Source organism: Protopterus annectens, chromosome 11.part0 (genome assembly GCF_019279795.1).
Source record: "Protopterus annectens isolate FY-2018-M chromosome 11.part0, PAN1.0, whole genome shotgun sequence".
Classification (NCBI taxonomy): Eukaryota; Metazoa; Chordata; order Ceratodontiformes; family Protopteridae; genus Protopterus; species Protopterus annectens.
In genome coordinates, this window is record NC_056745.1 from 801,610,777 (window position 1) to 801,630,923 (window position 20,147).

A 20,147-nucleotide genomic window follows, 5' to 3' on the forward strand; every position below is an offset into this window, starting at 1 on the left:
TGGTGTTTATAGATGGCTGTCCATCTGTGTATGTGAGGCACGTATTACACAGTGCCAGGACACCCATGTCAGCCACACTGGCTTTGGAAACTGTAGGACATTGTCCAATCATATATTCCAGAATCTGAGGGAGGAAGGGCAGGGAGACCTCAGGGGTAGGCCTACAGACCAGGTGATTACTAATACAGTAGGAGGCTGACACCACAGCAGACCAGGTAGACAGGCTATGAACAAACAGTAATAGGTGAAACAGGTACATGCATTGCACTACCTCATAGCACATGCTGCAAGTAGCATGAAACATTAGGATCAAGGGCCAATGCATGCTGTATTGCCAGTGTTGCCTATACTCACAGACATACTGTGCTGCTAGATAGTGGGGGTATGTTTTGGTGGTTAGTGGTGGATAGTGCTGGCAAAAGTGGATGTGCAGGGTCTGTACATAATGGTGAGCAGTGTATGCAGTCATGTGATGTGTTCCTCTGTTCATGTTTTTCAGGTGGGATGTGCAGACGTTCCAACAAACCCTTCTCAGAAGCTGAGACCCCTGCATTTATTGATGCCTTGAGACTCCATCACCGGGTGCTGTTGTCAAGGCATTGCCATAACCAGCAACAACATGTTGCACTGTGGGCAGACCTGGTAGCAACAGTGAATGATGTGGGCTCCTGGGACAGGAGCTACGAACAGGCCCGACACCGTGCTACTGATCTCATGCACCATGCATGGCAAAGGGCTGCAACTGTGGTCAGGGACTGTGCTGGCACAAGGGGAGGGCCTGCTACACAACCACCACCACTCTTGGCCACACAGGAGTTCCTGGCAAACCTGGATTGAGCCACCAGCTCACAGGAAACCATCAGTACATATGCCATGGAGATGGGTGGCACAGATTCCACACCTGAGGAGCATCCAGGTAAGCATCCAGTGGTTATCACATTAATACCGCAGTATTCATAGTGACAGCCTCTGCATACCTGTATGCATATGTCAGGTCAATCTGCATTTGTCGGTGGGGTTTTGTAATGCACACATGTGCACACATATTGTGATTGTCAGCAATTTGGATAGCATCACAGCTTGTACTGTACATGTTGATAAATGCACATATTATCCTGTACCAATGCCACATGTGTGTGTGCTGACAATACCTCTCCCCACAAATCTATAGGTACCGCTGGTGTGGCTGGGGAACATCAACCTGCAGCCATTGAATATGGAACTGTCATGTTATGGCTCACCTATACCCTAGTCATGCTAATGGCTGCCAGTTTGCCATGCACTTGACTGTTAAGCTTAGCCATATTGCAATAGATGCATGTTCACTTCTGGTGGGGTTCACTGCAGTTGCATTACAGTGGTAATCACAGTAGCATATTTGCAGGAGCTGTAACACATTAGCACACAGTTTTGTATAGGTGTAGCCACACCTATACAGGAGTGCATTACTATTGTGTAAATGGGTGCATTGTGTGTTAGGTGCAGGTCCATCACATACTTCGACTTGTCACGTATCTCACAAGTGTATAGTACTAGCAGCATTAACTGGATGTAGTTACACTGCATGCTGTTGAGGGCCTGTCCAGAGTGTGTCTGTTGTGGTCTGATTGTGCGTTGCGCATGGCATCAGTCAGAAGGTGTGGTCTGTATAATGCCTTTGTGACACCTCACCTGTGTGTGTGTGTGTGTGTGTGTGTGTGTGTGTGTGTGTGTGTGTGTGTGTGTGTGTGTGTGTGGATCAGCAAACATTATAGTGCAGGAATTAATGTAGTCATGTTGTCTTCCCCTCACAGGTGATGATGATGGTGGCCATTGCCAGGCACAGATCGGAATGTTGGGGGGCTGAATTCATCCCATTGGTTGACATCCCACTTCCACCCCGAATGTCCCCGCACACAGTCAGTATGTCCACACATACCCAGTCTCCAGCAGCTACAGATACTGGGCAATCACAGGGTGGTGGCATCGAACAGGGGAGTGTGGCAACTATTGCATCTGCGACTGTAGACACTAGTCATAGCCAGAGAGCTGTTGAGGTCCCACACAGGCAGATTGACAGGGGTGCTGGATGGAGGACTGCTGCCCATCCAGCCCCTGTCAGAGGTGCACAGCATGTGTCACTGGATGCATGTTTTGGTCCATCATGGAGGCATGTTGTGAATGGTACACCAGATGGATGCTCAGGGTCATGGATGCCACACTGCCTGTCATGCATGACTCCCTCCATGGCATTGGTGATGCCTTATGTCATTTTGCTGATGTAGTGGATAGATGGAGGGGTGAGACATTGTCAGTCCTTAACCATGCAGTGTCTGTGCTTGAACATGTGGTGGGAGTTGGGTGTTGGACACGTGGGAGTAGGTCAGCAACAACATCAGCTGAGAGACCATGTGGCCATGCACAGTCACACTCCTGCAGTGTCAGTACCACCAGCACTACAGAAGGGAGGGTGCTGTCTACACCACAATGTGGCAGGCCATGGGCACATGGTCCTGGGTGGACCTGTGAGGGACACAGACCCAGCAAACACTGGTCACCATGAGGAAGTAGTACCACATCTGGCCTTGGGCACGGTGTTGCCAGTGCCACTCCTGGCAGAACCAGTTCCTGTGTTCATGGCCGGAGATGGTGAACTGTACATTCTGCCATGTATGGTCTCACAGCTGTCCAACATAGCCTCGTGGCTTGACTGTGTGCATGCACACACTGGCATATCACTGTCACATGCAGGTCACCGACAGATGCACACAGCTCCTTTTCATGGCCCAGCTGACCATCACCCCTCCAGACATGCACACACACACACACACACACACACACACACACACACACACACACACACACACAGTATCAATTTTATGGCAGAGCCTAGGCCTTTGGCAACCCTACACTACACCCTGTGCATGTGATGATACCTGTGCCACATCCCTGTTAATCATACCATTGATGCAGGGACATGCTAATATGTGTCTGATGCACAAGGTGAATATAGTACAGGTAATGGCAGTTTGTAGTGTAGTAGCATTATGCCCTGTAAGGTGCTGTCTACTGCCAATTGCCATGCATACACATCAAAGTGTATGCATCTTTGTGCCATGATGCTTTATTGTTGTTAGTAGTGCTGACTGACTGTTGCCTCACAGACCGTATTCTGTTTCCATTCCATGTGTCTGTGTGTCTAAGTCATGGTGAGCTGCTGCCATTATGGGAGCTGAGGATGGCAGAGTAGCAAGGCAGAGACCTTTTCATTGCTAAGGTGCGGCTGCATATGTGCATGTTTACCTAGGTGCATAGGCATGGAACAGTGTGTGAGGGACAATAGGGGTAGACAGCGTAACCTTGCATGTATACCCCTTGATACAGCATGCTACTCTTGATACATGTCACCTGGGAGTTCCGTAGGATCATAGGTTCATAGGTACAGAGGAGGTTACTAGAGTACTGGCCCTGGCTCCCTTAAAAGCCTAGCCAGTACTTTATCCCCAACAGAATCATCGATCAGCACCTGTTGCCCCTGGCATTGCTGGACACATTTTGGATCCCTGGGACAGATGTTATTTTTTCCCATCTACTCAACTTTGAAGCAGTTGATGAGGGTCTGCATGGTACTCTGTATGACATGTTTGGGGAGTGCATTCCTGAGACAGGGCAGCCTTTAGGAGACAAACCTGTCTCTCCAGCTGTATTTATTTATTTTTTTTTTTGCTGTGTCATAGTCTCATATGTGATTCAAGCCTGTCATGCTGGTAATGTGCACAGAGTTATACTGACATATATAGAGCAGCTGTTGAAGGGCTGTGCACAACATTGGCATCTAGGCATGCCACAGCCCACCTATGGACAACCTGTCCGATCCCGAGTGAGGCAGTACTGATTCAAGGCTGTCTGCATGGAACAGGTGTTGAAGGTCATGGATAACCTTTGTGGGTGTTAACACAGCCTTTCAATTTGGAGCAGATGTCTGCATAGGTAAATACCAGACTGCCCATGCTGCTAATGTATTGTTGTACTGACTGAGGACTATACAGAGATAATGTCCACCTGTTGTCTGGATGCAGTCCCTTTACCTTTGGAGTGAACCACGTCCAAGCCTTTTCTGACCACTGCCACTACTTGATGGCTGAATGCAACAGTGTTGTCAATCTGAGTAGCCAGATCTGTCAATGCAGTTTCTGTGTTTATGGGCTTGCCATTGATGTGGGAAATAGTGGGTACATGTCCTCATCATATGGTATGAAGGTACTATTTTCTGCATTCAGGAGGAGGACAGGACCTGGCCACCATTCCATACCTGGTGTATGACCCCATTGCAGTGTGTTACTGTAACATCAGTTTGTGGGTCAATGACAGACAGCACACTACTCACAGTTGCCACAGCTTTAGGCAGTACCTACATATGTGGGAGGCGGCAGTTAGCATTCATGCCTTCATACATGTGGGTCATTGTGGGTGGAAGCTACTCACAGGGCATATACATGTCTGCATATTGCACACACATAGACAACACAGAGGGTCATTACCAACCCACACACACACACACCCACAGGGGATATGCTTCACACACCCACATACAGTTGGCAGTCTTAAGATTAGAACCCCTACCTATCTAGTTGTATATACTATAGTGCTATGCCATGGAGCTTATAAGTCTGCAGAGTGTACAATGCTGTATCTAAGGTGGATGACATCAGCAGGCCCTGTAAAGTAGGGCAATGGGGAGTTAACAGGGTGGAACAGGCCTCAAAATGTGTTGTCACTGCACACACATTGGCAGGAAACACACAAAGTCACAACGCAATATACTTACACACACACACACACACACACACACACACACACACACACACACACAATTGGAGTTGTTGGGAATTGAACCACTACCTATATAACTGTCTATACTATAGCAGTATGTACTTAGTGTGGTTTGCTGCTATTATCTTACAAACATAACTGTTACTGCAGTTCTATGGGAACATGGCTGTGTCGGGGGTAGGGAACTATACCTCTCAACTGTACAGATTTCTGCCAAATGTCCAGATGTTTGCCTCATATTTTGGGTCCATTTTACATAAAATTGTGGTTTTCCTGAAAAGTACTGGCAAATCATCAAAGACTGAAGTTAGAAAGTAATGACAGACATTTGAGTTTCAGACTTCATACCCTTCAGAGAATTCATGCTACTGCAAAACCTGTTATTCTATCAACTTTCTATGTTTGTATGACCAATATTTAACACTTGTCCCTGTTTTGGGGCCTTTGCCCCACATTTCCTTATGGCTTTGTACAGATTTTTTTATCTAAGAGGTTGAGAGGTATGTATGGGACTCCACAACATTGACATTGATGCATCTGTCCTATGACCCCACTGTTTGTAAGTCCCTCACATAGTGCAGTGGATTTTGCTGTCTTGGGGCCTACTGTATTTTCTGTGGTAGTGAGTATTTGGCAGAGAATTCCTGTTGTCCCACATAGCTGTCCGTTGTTTGCTGCTATCCCGGTAGCCCACTCCATTCCCTTGCATACATGCAGCAATCCCATACATATGCTACCACAGTCTACTACCCCATTCATTTGTTGTTAAGAAGAGTGTCTTACTTTGTGCCTGCAGCAGTTGAGAGGACAGTGCTTCTGGGCTGACTCTGTTGGATGCACACAGTGCACAGCTATACATGGTAAGGTACAGGTAGTGTGATGTGCCTGGCATCCTTTTTACTGTGTGTATGTGAGTCGGCATGAGGCGTCAGTCCCTGGGTTCCTAGGGTGTCAGTGTATGTGCTATGCATTGCTTCTTTGCCAAGGCCAGGGTGTACTGGGCATGCCTACATCTGCCTACAGGGACAGGCTCAGTGGGTTCCTCCTCCAAGTCCCCTGTGCCTGTGGGGACCTTGGCAGTGGTGGGAGGCTGTGTGTCCTTTCCCTGTGATCTTCCTGCCACAGCTGTTTCCACAGGATCATATTGTGTAGCATGGCAGATACTATGAGTATGTGTGTACATGTGGCTGGAGAGTACTGCAGGGCTCCAACAGATATGTCAAGGCAGCAGAAACATGACTTGAGCAGCCCAAACACATGCTATACAATGTTCCTAGTTTGTGCATGTGCCTCATTATGACGTTTTTGAGTTGGTGTGTTTGCATTTCTGATGGGTGCCATCATCCATGGTTCCAGTGCATAACCAGCATCCTCCACTAGATGGCTGTATGGGATGTCCCCCTGGCAAATGGCAGGTACAGCTGTGATATGTGTCAGATATGGGAGTCATGATAACTGCCAGGGCTGCTAGCACACACACTGATGATTGTCCACAACCTGGCAGTTGATGGAGTGGTATCCCTTGCATTTGACATAGACTCTACCCTCCTCACCGGGTGGTGCTTTGATGTGAACATGAGTGCAGTCTATGCCACTCAGTACCTCTGGGTAGTGTGCTACATGGTGGAAGAGATGCATATTGCTGGTCCTCTCCTCAGGGGTGTTGGGGAAATAAATGTACTCAGTGGCATGCGTTAGCATGACATCTAGGAACTGGTAGAGTACCCTGGATGCAGATGCCTGTGAGACCCTAATGATGTCCCCAGTAGGTCTTTGGAAAGTACTTGCAGCTAGTATTCTTAAGGCTACATATATCTTTGTTTCCACTGGGATGGGATCCCCTCTGTTGGTGCTGGGTCTGAGGTGAGGGTGGCAGAGTTTGGTGAGTTTCTGTAGTATGTCCCTGTCCACCCTGTAGCGCTTTACTATCTCCAGCTGATATAGCTCCTGAAAGATTACTCTGGGCCTGAATATTCTTCTCCTCCTCAGTATGGGCCTATTGTCAGCATCATCATCATCACCACTGACCTCAGCCTATATGTAGCAGAGCAGCAGCAGCCCCTATCATTTTGTCTGTTAAAATTCCCACATGTGTACTGCAATGGTGCAGATTATCTGGAAAAAATCAGATTGAAGGGTGTATGGATACTTTTTTTGTATGGATACCTTTTACTGGTGTACTGCAGATGAAGCCTGTGTGATTGGCTGACTATGATATATTCTACCTGCCAGCTATTATTGAGGGGTTTGAATGGGCCAGTGTCAGTGGAACAGGACTTATCAGTCATTTATGCTTAAATGGCTTTCCCAGGCTATCCCACCCCCCCTTTTTTTTAATTTCTTCCACTGCTAAGCCCCGTGGTGTTCCATGCAATCCGGAGGAGCAAGTGTCAGCATTGCTCAGCAGAAAGGGCCCTCCCCTGTACATGGGCAAGCTTAGCTTTTCTTTAACCAACTAAAACATGCACTGCAAGGCTAAGCACAGCTTAGCAGCCTCAGACACACACCCCTGCTTAGCTTAGCTGAGTGCAAACAGGTGCTGCTAAGCACCAATCAGCTTAAAGAAGGTGCGACACACCCCCTTCTGATGTTAGCTATTTGTTCTGCCTACATCAATACAGTTCTAGCCCTACCATGGTTAGTAGCTACAGAACACAGTGACCCTGTTTTCTATTCAATAAACTGGCTCATTTACATTCACCTAATTGTGTATACCCTGGATACAGCACTACAGCACTACATCAAGCCCCATCTCCTTAGCTACAACTATAACCTGCCATTGTATGACTCTGTATGCTGGGCCCTATCATGCAATTACTTTGCCTACCTTAAATTTCATATTTTACATATATATTTTTTTGCAAAAATAACATGTTTGCGCATTCCTGCATGCTGTTTAAATGTGGCATATGTATTAAAAAGAAGATTAATTTTTGATATGTTTCATTACTTTTTAGTCTCAATGGCCATAGATTTGGCCATTTGCATGGCTACTTTCACATATATAAGCTTTTTTGGGGCTGTTACAGCCCCTGTTTTAATTTTATAGTCCGGTAGACGGTTACTAACTGCATACATTTCTCCTGCAGACACGGCACCTACACGGATGCCTTTCTGCTTCCTGGATCACAAAATCACCTAATTTGCATGTTTTTCACCAGCAGATGAGGTGATTTGCATTCTGCAGACACCTCCATGTTCGCACGGTGTATGCACACTCATGCACTCCCCAGCCCTGTTTCCTGGATCACTCGGCGGCCATATTCCATGTTCGGGCAACAACACTATTCCTACATAATTGCAAGTGATATCTAAATATATCCACTATTGGGAATCGTTCCATGCAGGGTTTATTGAATTTGATTTGAGCTTTCACATGGCATCAAAAATTCTTAAGTGCTTGTTTTATTACTGAAATATTTACAGAAATATGAACATATCCTTATTTGAATAACTAAGATTATAAATAACACAGAATATCTGTCACGTAGTACAAGTTAAAGTACAAATATCAATGACAACTTTCTTCAACATCATCTAAGTTTTTTGTCTAATGCCATATTACACTTTGTAAATAACTTGATTTTGGAAATATTACCATACATATGGAAATACTGCATATCTTCTTAATTACTAGAAAACAACTTGCAATATTTCCATTGTTGTGTACTATACATTGACAGTGACAGTGTATTTTTCTGTCTCCCACCATAACATTTTATACTATTTTCCTCAATAACATGTATCTCTCTCAGTTCTGAAAATATGAATAACAAGCAACAGACAGTAATCAAAATGGGCAGCATAATGGCACAATGGATAGTGTTGTCACCTCACAACAAGCGGTTCTTGGTTCAACTCTTGGTCGGGTGCCTTCTGTGTGGATTCTGCATGTCCTCCCTCTGTTTGCATAGGTTTCCTCTGGGTGCCCTGGTTTCCTCCCACATTCCAAAGACAAGCAGTATGTGTATTGGATGCTCTAAATTGGCCATAGGTGTGTGTGAAGTGGAAGAACTACTGTGGCAGGGCTAGCCACCCAGCGACTCTAGATGATTGTTACTGTTGAAGTGACACCCTGACCCCCATGTACAAAAATGGGAAAAAGGGGTGATGGATGAATGGAAACAGTGATCAATATCTCCATTGCAGAATATTCTAGATTAACAGGCTTACCATCATTGTGTTTTGTAAACCTCGCCCTTTAATATACAGTGTATATTAATTAGTAAGGCACTTAATTAAAAAAGCTAGCACCAGAACAAAATAAGGAGCTATAGATGTTAAATGGAAGTATTCAAGAAGGTGTGACAGGTCATCAAAGAATGAACTAAAACTGTTGTTTGAAGAACTTAAAAAACAAATTTGTTTTGAACTAGTAGGAATCATACAAAGCCACTCTCTAATATGTACCAATTTGGCTTTTGTGTAATATTAATTTGGAGCATCAGTCTAAAACCATTGTGTCAGAGTGATAACTCATTCAGTATCAAACCAGAGAGAGCTGAAAGCAGAACCAAGTGCTTTCTATTTTGTTTTTTTCTTTGTAAAACTGAACAAATCACATATTAAAATACTAAATCATATCACGAAGAGAAAATATAATTTTGATTAAACATGTATATTTAATAACAGTTCTGAGAACAAGAATAAAGGTAATCAACTTTGAAACCAAAATAGTAACTGACTAGTGGGGTGCATTTGCTCTTGCAGGCAATGAGACATTAAACCTGCAGTCAGAAGTGGAATAAATGTTGCTAAAGTTTATTGAGTGCCAGTGAAGGTAGAAAAGAGAGGGTCAGTCTAAGCAGACTCGATGACTGAGGCGAGCCTCCTGCTGAATCAAGTCTATTTCCTACACATTAAAAGTAGTTGTTAGAAATGCATATGCTGAAAGTTGTCTTTTTCATTTCAAAAGATGTAAACACTCATTTTTTTTCTTCATAATTCACGTAGAATTGAAAAGGTTACCAGGTAATACAATTTTACAATGTAATTTATTCCAAGGCCATTCATTATGGAGTGACCGTGCACTTTAAGTCTTACGATTTTGCACTTCAGAACAATAGATCTGTACAGTATCACTTTGATTGCTCCTGATTTCATTTATTTACATCATTCTGCATATCACTTAAACTACCCAGAACTAATTGGTCATGTCTGAAAACAGATACCTGTCCAAGTGGGCATTATATCATTTCTGTAACAATATTAATCTAAAATATGTACACCAGGTTCCTTTATGAATCTTACCTGATTACCCCCACTTTTGGGATTCACGAAGACAAGGAGAGGTTTCATTAAAGGTGATGATATGGGCTTTATTACAAAAGGCTTGCATTTACTTTCCTGTAGAAAAAGAATCAAACTGATTTTAGCCACAGCCAAAAACAGGACCTTTCAATGTGTATCTCTAAACAACAATTAACCACCAAAATAAACAGCAAAACCTTTACAATCCATTTAATCAAATCATTAAAAGGACAACTCAAAGTTAAGTGCTTTCATCCTCATATACATTGAAACTTCATCAGAACATCTGATGGCAACCAGGAGATGAACTGCCACCAATACAGAAACAATCATATTACCTGTTGCACATAAACCCAGTAGAACTGAATTTATAATCAGAAAGCAGAAACTTTACAGGTGACATTCTTTCAATAAAGGTAGTATTTGCAAGTATCTGGACACAGCAAATTGAAGTTAATTTACTGTATGCAAATCTGTGTAAAAGCATACTCTGAAATGATACAGAAAGAGTTACTATCAAACAGTAAAAAATCTTAAATTATGACAACAAAATGGTGATTAGAAAGGCTTTACAAGGAACTGGTTAGTGTCAGCTAATCTAATTCTAAAAAACATGACTAAAGTCTATACCAGACCAGCATTACATTAATGAATATATTTCAATTTCTCCTCTGCTATAATGAAAGTATTAAACTAAAATGAAGTCATGTTCCGGAAATAGATTCTCTGAAACCTGTCCCATTTTCTTTTCTGGGAAACTTGACTGAGCATGACATCTGCAAAGGGATTGCAGGATTTCTAAGGAAACAAACTCAGAACAAGAAAGATTTCATTCCCATTCATATGAGTAAGGTAAAAAAAAAAATAAAAATAAGACGTTTAGAAGCTCCATTAGTTGAGTGTAATATACAATTTTATAAGACTATATATATAGACGCATATTTACTTGCACAGTATGTAGCTTATTATTAGTGTTCTGTGGAGCTGTATGCTATAAGAAAACATGAAATATATCTGTTGCACAATTTATTATAAAACTGTTATCACACTACTCAGAATGACTACTTTTTCACCAATTTCTAACACCCTCTCTCAATAATTTGAAAAAAAAAAAGACTACATGCAAAGCTATACAGCATGATTTATACAGCATCAATGAGAGCAGGGCATGTATTAAGAAGCAAAAACTAGGGTCCTGATTTTTAAAATTATTTTAAGATAGATGATGTCCTTTAGCATTATCACTTATGAGACCTGTCATTTTGCATTTGCTGGCTTGAGAATTTCATACTTGCCATTAAAATGCTGATCTAATGAATGTTATCTCTACTCCTGAAAAGTGTCTGCTTTCTGCTGATGCTGCAGCTGTATGAGGACCAGTTGACAAAATGTGAAAGCTGCTGGAAATAGCATTCACATTTTGGCTATATTTTCCAGTAGTTTTTACTTTATTCAGAATATTACTTCATTCTACTAATATCTGTTATCTTTCTTAAAATTTAAATGTGAGAATTTTATCAGCTATGCCAGTTTTCTCATATAGTTGCATTTGATAAAAAAAACTCTCATTTCTTAATTGACTGGTTTATACTCTTTGTTGTCTGACCTATATCCTCTTTCACTGGAGTGGGAGTTAAGAGACTGATTACTGCTTACTGCTTTTATTTACTTTTTTAATTATATATCTTTTCCTGACCAGTTTAGTCTCAATAGGCTAATGGCATATTTTCAGGGGAGACCAGAGGTGGTATTTACACTATTAGAAATTTGGAAACTTTCCCTACTCTTGTCGATAAGTGCCATGTGATCTATTACATCCACTTGAGCTATTACCAACTTAAGCAGATAGGACCTGTGCTTAACATTTCATCTGAAGGATATCACAATCAGGAGTGCAGCACCCCACAAATATCGCACTACAGTGCAATCGAATCACCTGGGCTGAAAACACAGCTTACAACCTTCTGTTCTTCCAGCAACAAATGTGTGAGTGCTATGTGTTGATCCACTGCTTGCAACATTATCGTTGTTAAGGTATTATCCTTCCGCAGAGATATGGGATGGGCCTGAAATAGGTCATTATTGATCACTGCCCTGCCCTGGTAAACCAACTTAAATAAATAAATCAATAAGGATATAAATAAATGTTGTCATCCTAATACAGGCTAGGTTAAGGATGAGATCCATGTTTTAGTCTGTCCTTAAGTCAAATTTGTATGTAAGTAAAAACACGCACATATGGTCCTTATTAAATATCACTTAGTCAAATGTTTGCCTCAGTCTAGTATTTATTTTACTTTTATTTGCAATTAAAACACTTTAAAAACCCTTCTAAACAAAAAAAATCTTAAACATAATACTGTACATTGTAGCTATGCTTCCTTACTTCCTATTAACAAAGCTGATTTAAGGCATCTTGTTATTAAATGCTGTGTTTATGAGGACTTTTTCACATACACACAAACCATACCTATCAACTGTATAGATTTTCGCAGAATATCCAGATTTTTGCCTTATATTTTTTTGTCCATTTTTCATAAAATTATGATTGTTTAGCAAAAGTAGTGACAAATCATTAAAGACTGAAGTTAGAAAATAATGTCTCAACTGTACAGATTTTCACAGAATGTCCAGATTTTGGCATCCTATTTTTGGTCTGTTTTTCATATATTTCTGTTTTTTTTCTGGCAAATTAGGGGTAAATCATTACATATTGCAGTTAGAAAATAATGACAGACATTTGAATTCCAGACTTCATACCCTTCAGAAAATTCATGCTAATGCAAAACCTGCTATTCTATCAACTTTCTAACTTTATAAGAGCAATATTTATTAAAATTGTCTCTATTATTGGGCATTTGACCCACTTTTATTGATGGCTTTGTCCAAATTTCTTGCTCTAAGAGGTTTAGGGGTATGACACACACACACACACACACACACACACACACACACACACACACACACACACACACACACACACACACACACACAGTCACTTCTTCATTCATACCTGCATTCACTCACACATCACTCTCACTCTTCACTCTCTCTCTGTCTCTCTGTCTCTCTCTGTCTCTCTCTGTCTCTCTCACACACACACACACACACACACACACACACACACACACACACACACACACACACACACACACACACACACACACACACACTCTTCCTCATTCATATCTGCATTCACTCACACACGATCGCTCTCACTTTCTCCCAATCTCTCACACACAGTCAGTTCCTCATTCATACACGCATTCATTCACACATTGCTCTCACTCTCCCAATCTCTCTCTCTTTCTCTCTCTCTCTGTCTCTCTCACACACACACACACACACACACACACACACACACACACACACACACACACACACACACACACACACACACACACACACACATTTGGGAAACTTTATTTTATTTTCACATTATTTCCAACATTGCGGCAGCCTGTTCATATCTATGGGTTGTCCGCAAGTCGGATGTCCATAACCCAGGGACTGCCTGTAATGTTTTCAATCTGCCAAAGATTTGAGACCTCAGTTTTATTTAAACTTTCATATTTAAGTCTTTGGAAACCTCACCCCATGATATAATTTCTATTCTTTATTTTTTCCTTAAAACCTCACTCAACTATACTTATAACATTCCCATTTAATCTCTGCCATTTTTACTGACCATTCACTTTTGAATACATTAACTCACTAATGATTTACTGTCATTCTCTGCTAGCTGCTGCTGTGTCACTTAAATCGCCATTACTAGGCACTTACTTGTAGTCTGTTTATATATTTCTAGTATTTCATATTATATAGCCTCACTTAAGACCAGACCTCTCAACGGTCCCTATATTGGAGGAACACACTTATTTTCAGGCCTGATTTACCCCTACACATGATGCACCTATTTTGGAGTTATGTCCATATTTTCAGCCTTGATCTGCCACTTTACACAACATTCCGACTCCCTGTCATCACACATGATTTTTGAAGTCGATTAGTATATAGAAAACCACACTATATAACCAACATACTATTGACACCAATACTTTAAAGAAAAAGAACGCATAACTTACATCTCCCTTTTTCAGAAATAAAAATAACCTTGTATAGCAAAATTTTGCAGTACAATTCATTAATGGCAGATTTTATACTTTCTCTGTTGATAATGTACTTCTATATATCTGCTTTTCAGTGTGTTTCTGGGTAGTACCCCACATTCCTACTAAAAGGAGAAAGAGTTGTGTACTATTTGGCATTCACGTTGTATGCTAATTAGATGTCCAGATATTTGTCTGGATATACCTACCTTTCAAGGGCTATTGTGCCTATTTTTAATGTCTGCAGGTTAAGAAGAATGCTTAAGAATGTGAAATGGAACGGGGATTAACACATTCTTGTAGCAGTAGAGAAATTTATGTTCATTGAATATATGCTCCTATCATTTCATCAAATCTAAATAATTCTAATACCAAAAAATATGCATTACAGGGACATTTGCTTGACATCATAAAATATACTATTGTTATTTTCCATAAAACCATAAAATATTTTCTGGTAAGAGGGATGTGGCTGCTTTAGCTCTTCTTTGATTGACTGCACCCCGTCATCAATTTATTTATTCATTTATGTTTGTGGATACTGCTACTTTTCTCACAGTTGAGTCCCCACCTTATAAACAATTCTATAGCCTAAACATTACTCCACTTTCTTCCTTTCCCAGAAAACTCCATCAGAAATAAATACACCTTCCATGTCTAAGTGTTAATAACCCTCACACAGGAAATAACATACAAGAAATGGTACGCAGGAAATGAAATAACTCCAAAATAAGATAAGATAAACAAATAAAAGCCACTAAAACTGTTATATTAAAAGGAAAGTACTCAGAGAAATTTATAGTTAAGGAGATCCATCTTCGGTGGTTCTTGATTAGTGTACTAGTTTCTTATGAACATGTCATTATGCACATATCAGTATGTGTTGCATTACATGCTATTTCATTCACTGCATGCCCATGCTATCTATGTTTTAAAATTACCCACATCCTGTGCATATCTACTCCCCATACTAATTTGTTCTGAATAATGCATTAAACAACTATGACTCCCAAGCCTAGTGCAGCTAGATTTTTGTTTTGACTACCAGCAAATATGAGATTATATCTGAGACCTAAGTCTCCAACAAAATAATGTTTTCCTGTTCTTTACTTTCTTATTTAATTATTTGTTTATCTATTTATTGTGAATACCAAGGATAGGGTGGTTTAGTGGTCATATCTCTATCTTAGAGATCCATGGTGATCACAGTCGTGGTTAAAAAAGTCCTTCAACCAGCTCATGTACCTAGTACATACATAAATAAAGGAATGAATGACCTATTTAACTTAGGTAGAGCTCCTGGAAGAGAAGGAATTGTGAGGTTTGAACTAATGCCTTTTCTTTGTTCTATAACTGAAGTTAAGATATGCTAATTGTATTTATTGCTTAATTTTATTTTATTTATTTTAGGAAAAAGATTTTTCTTTTAAATTAATTACTTATTAAGAAGGTTTTGGTTTGCAGTTCAGATTTGTCGTTTTGTACTTTGTTATACCTGTTGTTTCCAGGTCACATTCTGGCACTGTGGTGTCCACCTGATTTGTACACTGACTGAGATTTGTAGACATTCAGATTAAATTTGGTTTTCTTTCATGCACATTATTTGAAAATACATTTAAGACATTATTTTAGACTATGTTTTTTGTTCTCTGCCTTTAGCTTTGACTTAGAAGACCTATTAATGTTCTTCGTGTTTCACTGTTGCAGTCATCACACTTGGGTTATCCTGCCAGGGATAGCCCTCAGTCGGCCCGAATACCAGAGGCTTAGTATTTCTGCATCGGTTGCTGTCACTTCAAGACTGATGTCAGGTCATCAGTGGCATAAAACCAGGCAGCTGATGCCATTACATCAGTCTTTCTTGCCGAGGAGCCCGAAGCAGAAGTAGTTTGCACGAGTGCCGGTCGGCCACTACCTAAGTTTTCGTTTCCAAAATTGAATCATCTTGAAGTCTTCTAAAGCTAAGTACCCCATTGCGGATCCTTTTTTCTTGCTCTAACCAATGTCAGAAAAAGTTAACAATTGCCTTGCCTGTATAAGCAAATGGCACACCAAGATTTCCATTCTTACTGCGTCACCTGTTTAGGCCCAGAACACAACATACCTCGCTGCTGGTTTTGTGCTTTGTTCAATGCCCGAACTATTCACCGTCAGGCCCTTATTGTAGTTAAATACTTTTGTTCTTGATCTCCGTATTCCAAAATGGCTTTGGTAAGCCATCCGACTACCGATCTTCTGAAAATATGTAAGGATAAAGACAGAAACAGACCACACAGGTCCAAAACCGCCGACGATGCTTCTGTTAAGTTAGTCGCCAGTTCGCCAGTACTCAGTGAGGTGCTTTCACAGACCCCGATGTCTGCTTCAATGGATTTGCAGGCCGCTACCGAGACCTGTTCGGAGTCCGGTATGCCACGAGACTCTTCTTTGACTACAGAACCTGTGGATGTCTCTAACTTGGATGGGTCCGGAGCCGCTGTGCAGGCACCAGCTTCTGAGGAAGCTCTTTGCACTACCGATATTCAACACAAACCGATGATTTCATTTGCATCTTCAGTTCTTTCTGAAACTACCAAGTTTCTAAGGCCAAGAGTACAAGCTACGCCTAAAAAAACAACAACGACCCAAACTCAAGTGCCTGCTTCCTTGCCACAACCACAGATGCTTAAAATGGTGGAAGACCTGATCATGCTAATTAGGGGAAGTCAGCCTTCCCCTGCTAAAAGAAAAAGAGACTTGTCCCCAGCAGCTTTATCTGACCAAGAGTCCGATGACTCTGAGGTTTTGGATTATGAAGACATGCCCTTATCTGCCTATGAGGATTCAGATGCAGAGGAATCTGTTCCTTCTGCCTCCCCTCCAGAGGATTTTTCTTTGGGTGAAACCCTACATACTTTGTGAATGCATTTCCATTGGGAACGTCAGGATTATCCTCAGTCCAAAAAGAGACACAGGGAAATTTTAGACTTACCACAGCACAGACCCTTAGCTATCCCTCCTGTTCTGCATGTTGTGGATGATATCTTTATGGAGCCCATTCTAACTCCTGATACTTTACCCCCTGCTCCCAGGAAACCTGACAGGTACTACAGAGTCCCTGACTCACACAGACTTCTTTTCAAAAATCCTACTGCTGACCCAGAGGTCATCTCCCAAGGATCTAAAGGAATAAAAGCAACTACAGCTAAGAATCCCATCCCCTCAGACAGGGATTCCTGAGCTTTAGACAGATGGAGTGAAAAAGTATACACCTCTGCAACTCTTGCCATTAGAGCATTAAATTGTCAGTTCCACATGCCGAAATACCAGCAACATACTATGGAACTTATTACGCAAAAAATTATCTACCTTCCTTGACTGTGCAGAAAATAAAGAATTACAGGAGCTTATGCACTCTGCAAGCCAAGTCAGCAAGAATACTCTGCAATGTGAGTTTGATGCCCTAGAAGCATCTTGCAGGGCAGCAGTCACAGGTTCTGTACTTAGAAGGCATGCTTGGCTTAAGGAGCAGACCTTGCCAGACAATGTCAAATCAAAATTATTGGATGCACCTCTGAACACCAAAGCAAAAGAGGTTTTAAAAAAGATGGAAGAAAAAGCTAGGTCTATGCAGACAATCAAATAGTTTTTGCATGTGCAGCCTCCAAGATTCAGTAGGCATTGCCCCACAAAAAACTGGTCCTTTCCAGTCTCGGGGAATTAAGAGATCTAAGCAATGGAGTACCTCCACTTCTAAAACAGGGAGTGCTAAGCTACCCCCTTATGGAAAGAATTCACAATGACTTCTCAACTCCTCTTCTCACCTCTGCCCAATTGTTTGTGTCCCTAGGAGGAAAACTTGCCCACCAAGTAAAAAACTGGACCTCCATCACCAATGATCGATGGGTCCTCAACATAGTATCCCAGGGGTACAAATTTTATTTCCACATGCCACCAACCCCAAAAGGGTTCTCAGACCTTCCTACAAACCAGTGGGCAGAGGCACAAAACCAAGTTCAGTCCCTGCTCTCCATAAGGGTGATACAGCCTGTTCCTGTAGAACACATAGGCCAAGGTTTTTATTCCAGACTTTTACTGGTACCCAGAAAAGAGGGCACTCGGTGCCCAATCTTAGATCTATCCATTCTAAACACCTTCCTGGTGGTACCAAAATTCAAAATGCTAACCCTACAGCAGCTTCTCCCTATGCTGTCCAAAGATGCCTGGTTAGTCAGTCTAGATCGAAAGGAGGTCTATCTGCACATCCCAATCAGGGACTCCTGCAGGAAATATCTACATTTCAGGGCAGGACCTATGCATTATCAGTTCTCTGCACTTCCCTTTGGCTTATCCACTGCTCCCAGAGTTTTCACAAAATGCTTGGCTCCAGCCATTGCCTATTGCAGACAGAGAAATATTCAAATTTACCCCCTACTTGGGTGATTGCCTGATTCAGGCAGACAGTCAGGAAAAGCTGTTGCAGCACCGGACATTTCTAAAGGACCTTCTAACCTCCCTGGGGTACACTATCAATGAAAAGAAATCCAAATTTGTCCCCAGTCAAAAAAATTGTATTTTTGGGAGCAAGCTTGGACACAGCATCCCAGATGGCATTCCTTACTCCAGAAAAATAAACCTATCTGACAGGCTACTTCTCTTAAATGGCCACCAAAATCCAGTTATCTGCAAGGAAAATCCTGCAAGCTCTAGGGTTCATGGTCTTCTGCATTTTACTAATTCCATATGCCAGACTGCATATGAGGAAACTTCAATGGTACTTAAAAAGTCTTTGGTGCCAACATTCTCAGGACCTGGAAACTATCATACCTATGATACCTTTTCTAAGGAAAGAGTTCCTCTGGTGGGCAGCAGCATGCAACCACAACAAGGGACTTCCCTTTACACAACCCCACGCCACCCAAACCCTAACCACAGATGCATCAGACTATGCCTGGGGTGCACATCTGGATGGCAGGTGCAGTCAGGGCAACTGGAGCCCAAATAAAATTCATCTGCACATCAACCAAAAGGAGATTCTAGCTGTTTAGCATGCTCTGACAGTTTTCAGATCCCTTCTCTCTCTGGGGCCCCTACTAATCAAAACCAACACCACCACAGTGATGTGGTACATCAACAAGCAGGGGGAAACCCACTCTTACCCACTCTGCAGGCTAGTCATGACCCTCTGGAACATGGCCTCAGCCATGTATATTCACCTACAAGCTCAATTCCTGCTAGGCAAACAAACTTCTCTGGCAGGCAACTTAAGCAGAAATCTCCTAGACCCACATGAGTGGCAATTAAACCACAACACCTTCAGCCTTGTGACCCAGGAATGGGGTTCCCCGAAGGTAAACCTATTTGCCTCCCCCTACAACCACCAGTTCAGCAATTTCTGCACCAGGGAACCTCACAACAAGGCCTGGAAAGTGGATGCCCTATCCTTCCAGTGGGAAAACCTCTCAATCTGTGCTTCTCCCCCTCTACCTCTTCTTACAAGAGTCTTACTCAAGATAAGGGAGGATAGACCAAGGGCAATCCTGATTGTCCCAGACTGGCCACGCCAACACTGGTACCCACTACTGCGCAGTCTGTCACTGTTGCCTCCATGGTACCTCCCACATATCCCAACTCTCCTGACTCAGCAGGAGGGACAGTTCTTGAATCTGCAATTGTAGACCCTGAACCTTGCAGCCTGGCTTATTCCTTGACTTCTCCTCCAGTGGCCAGCCTAAGCAAGCAGGTACTGGATGTCATACGTGAAGCCAGATGACCCAATACTAGAAAATCCTATACTGACAAGTGGAAAAGGTATTGTTCCTGGATCCAGACTAAAGGAGCGGACCCAGCACAGCCCTCCTTACCTCTCATCCTGGATTACCTAGCAGACCTACTCCACAGGGGGCCTATCCTTCTCTTCCATTAAGATCCATGGATCTGCCATCTCTGCTCATTACAGCACTGAGCCACCTCTCTTCTCATACACTCTCATCAAGC

General features: G+C 42.1%; 1 protein-coding gene across 3 annotated transcripts in view; it reads right to left on the reverse strand.

The window, feature by feature from the left end:
- The window catches only part of DGKI (diacylglycerol kinase iota), a 5,490,864-nt gene that overhangs the window by 4,556,276 nt on the left and 914,441 nt on the right, over nt 1-20,147 (reverse strand). For all 3 annotated transcript variants that reach the window (XM_044088223.1, XM_044088222.1, XM_044088221.1), the window contains one exon: nt 10,063-10,158. In XM_044088223.1, coding sequence (XP_043944158.1) covers nt 10,063-10,158 — 96 coding nt within the window. The remainder of the gene's footprint in view (nt 1-10,062; nt 10,159-20,147) is intronic.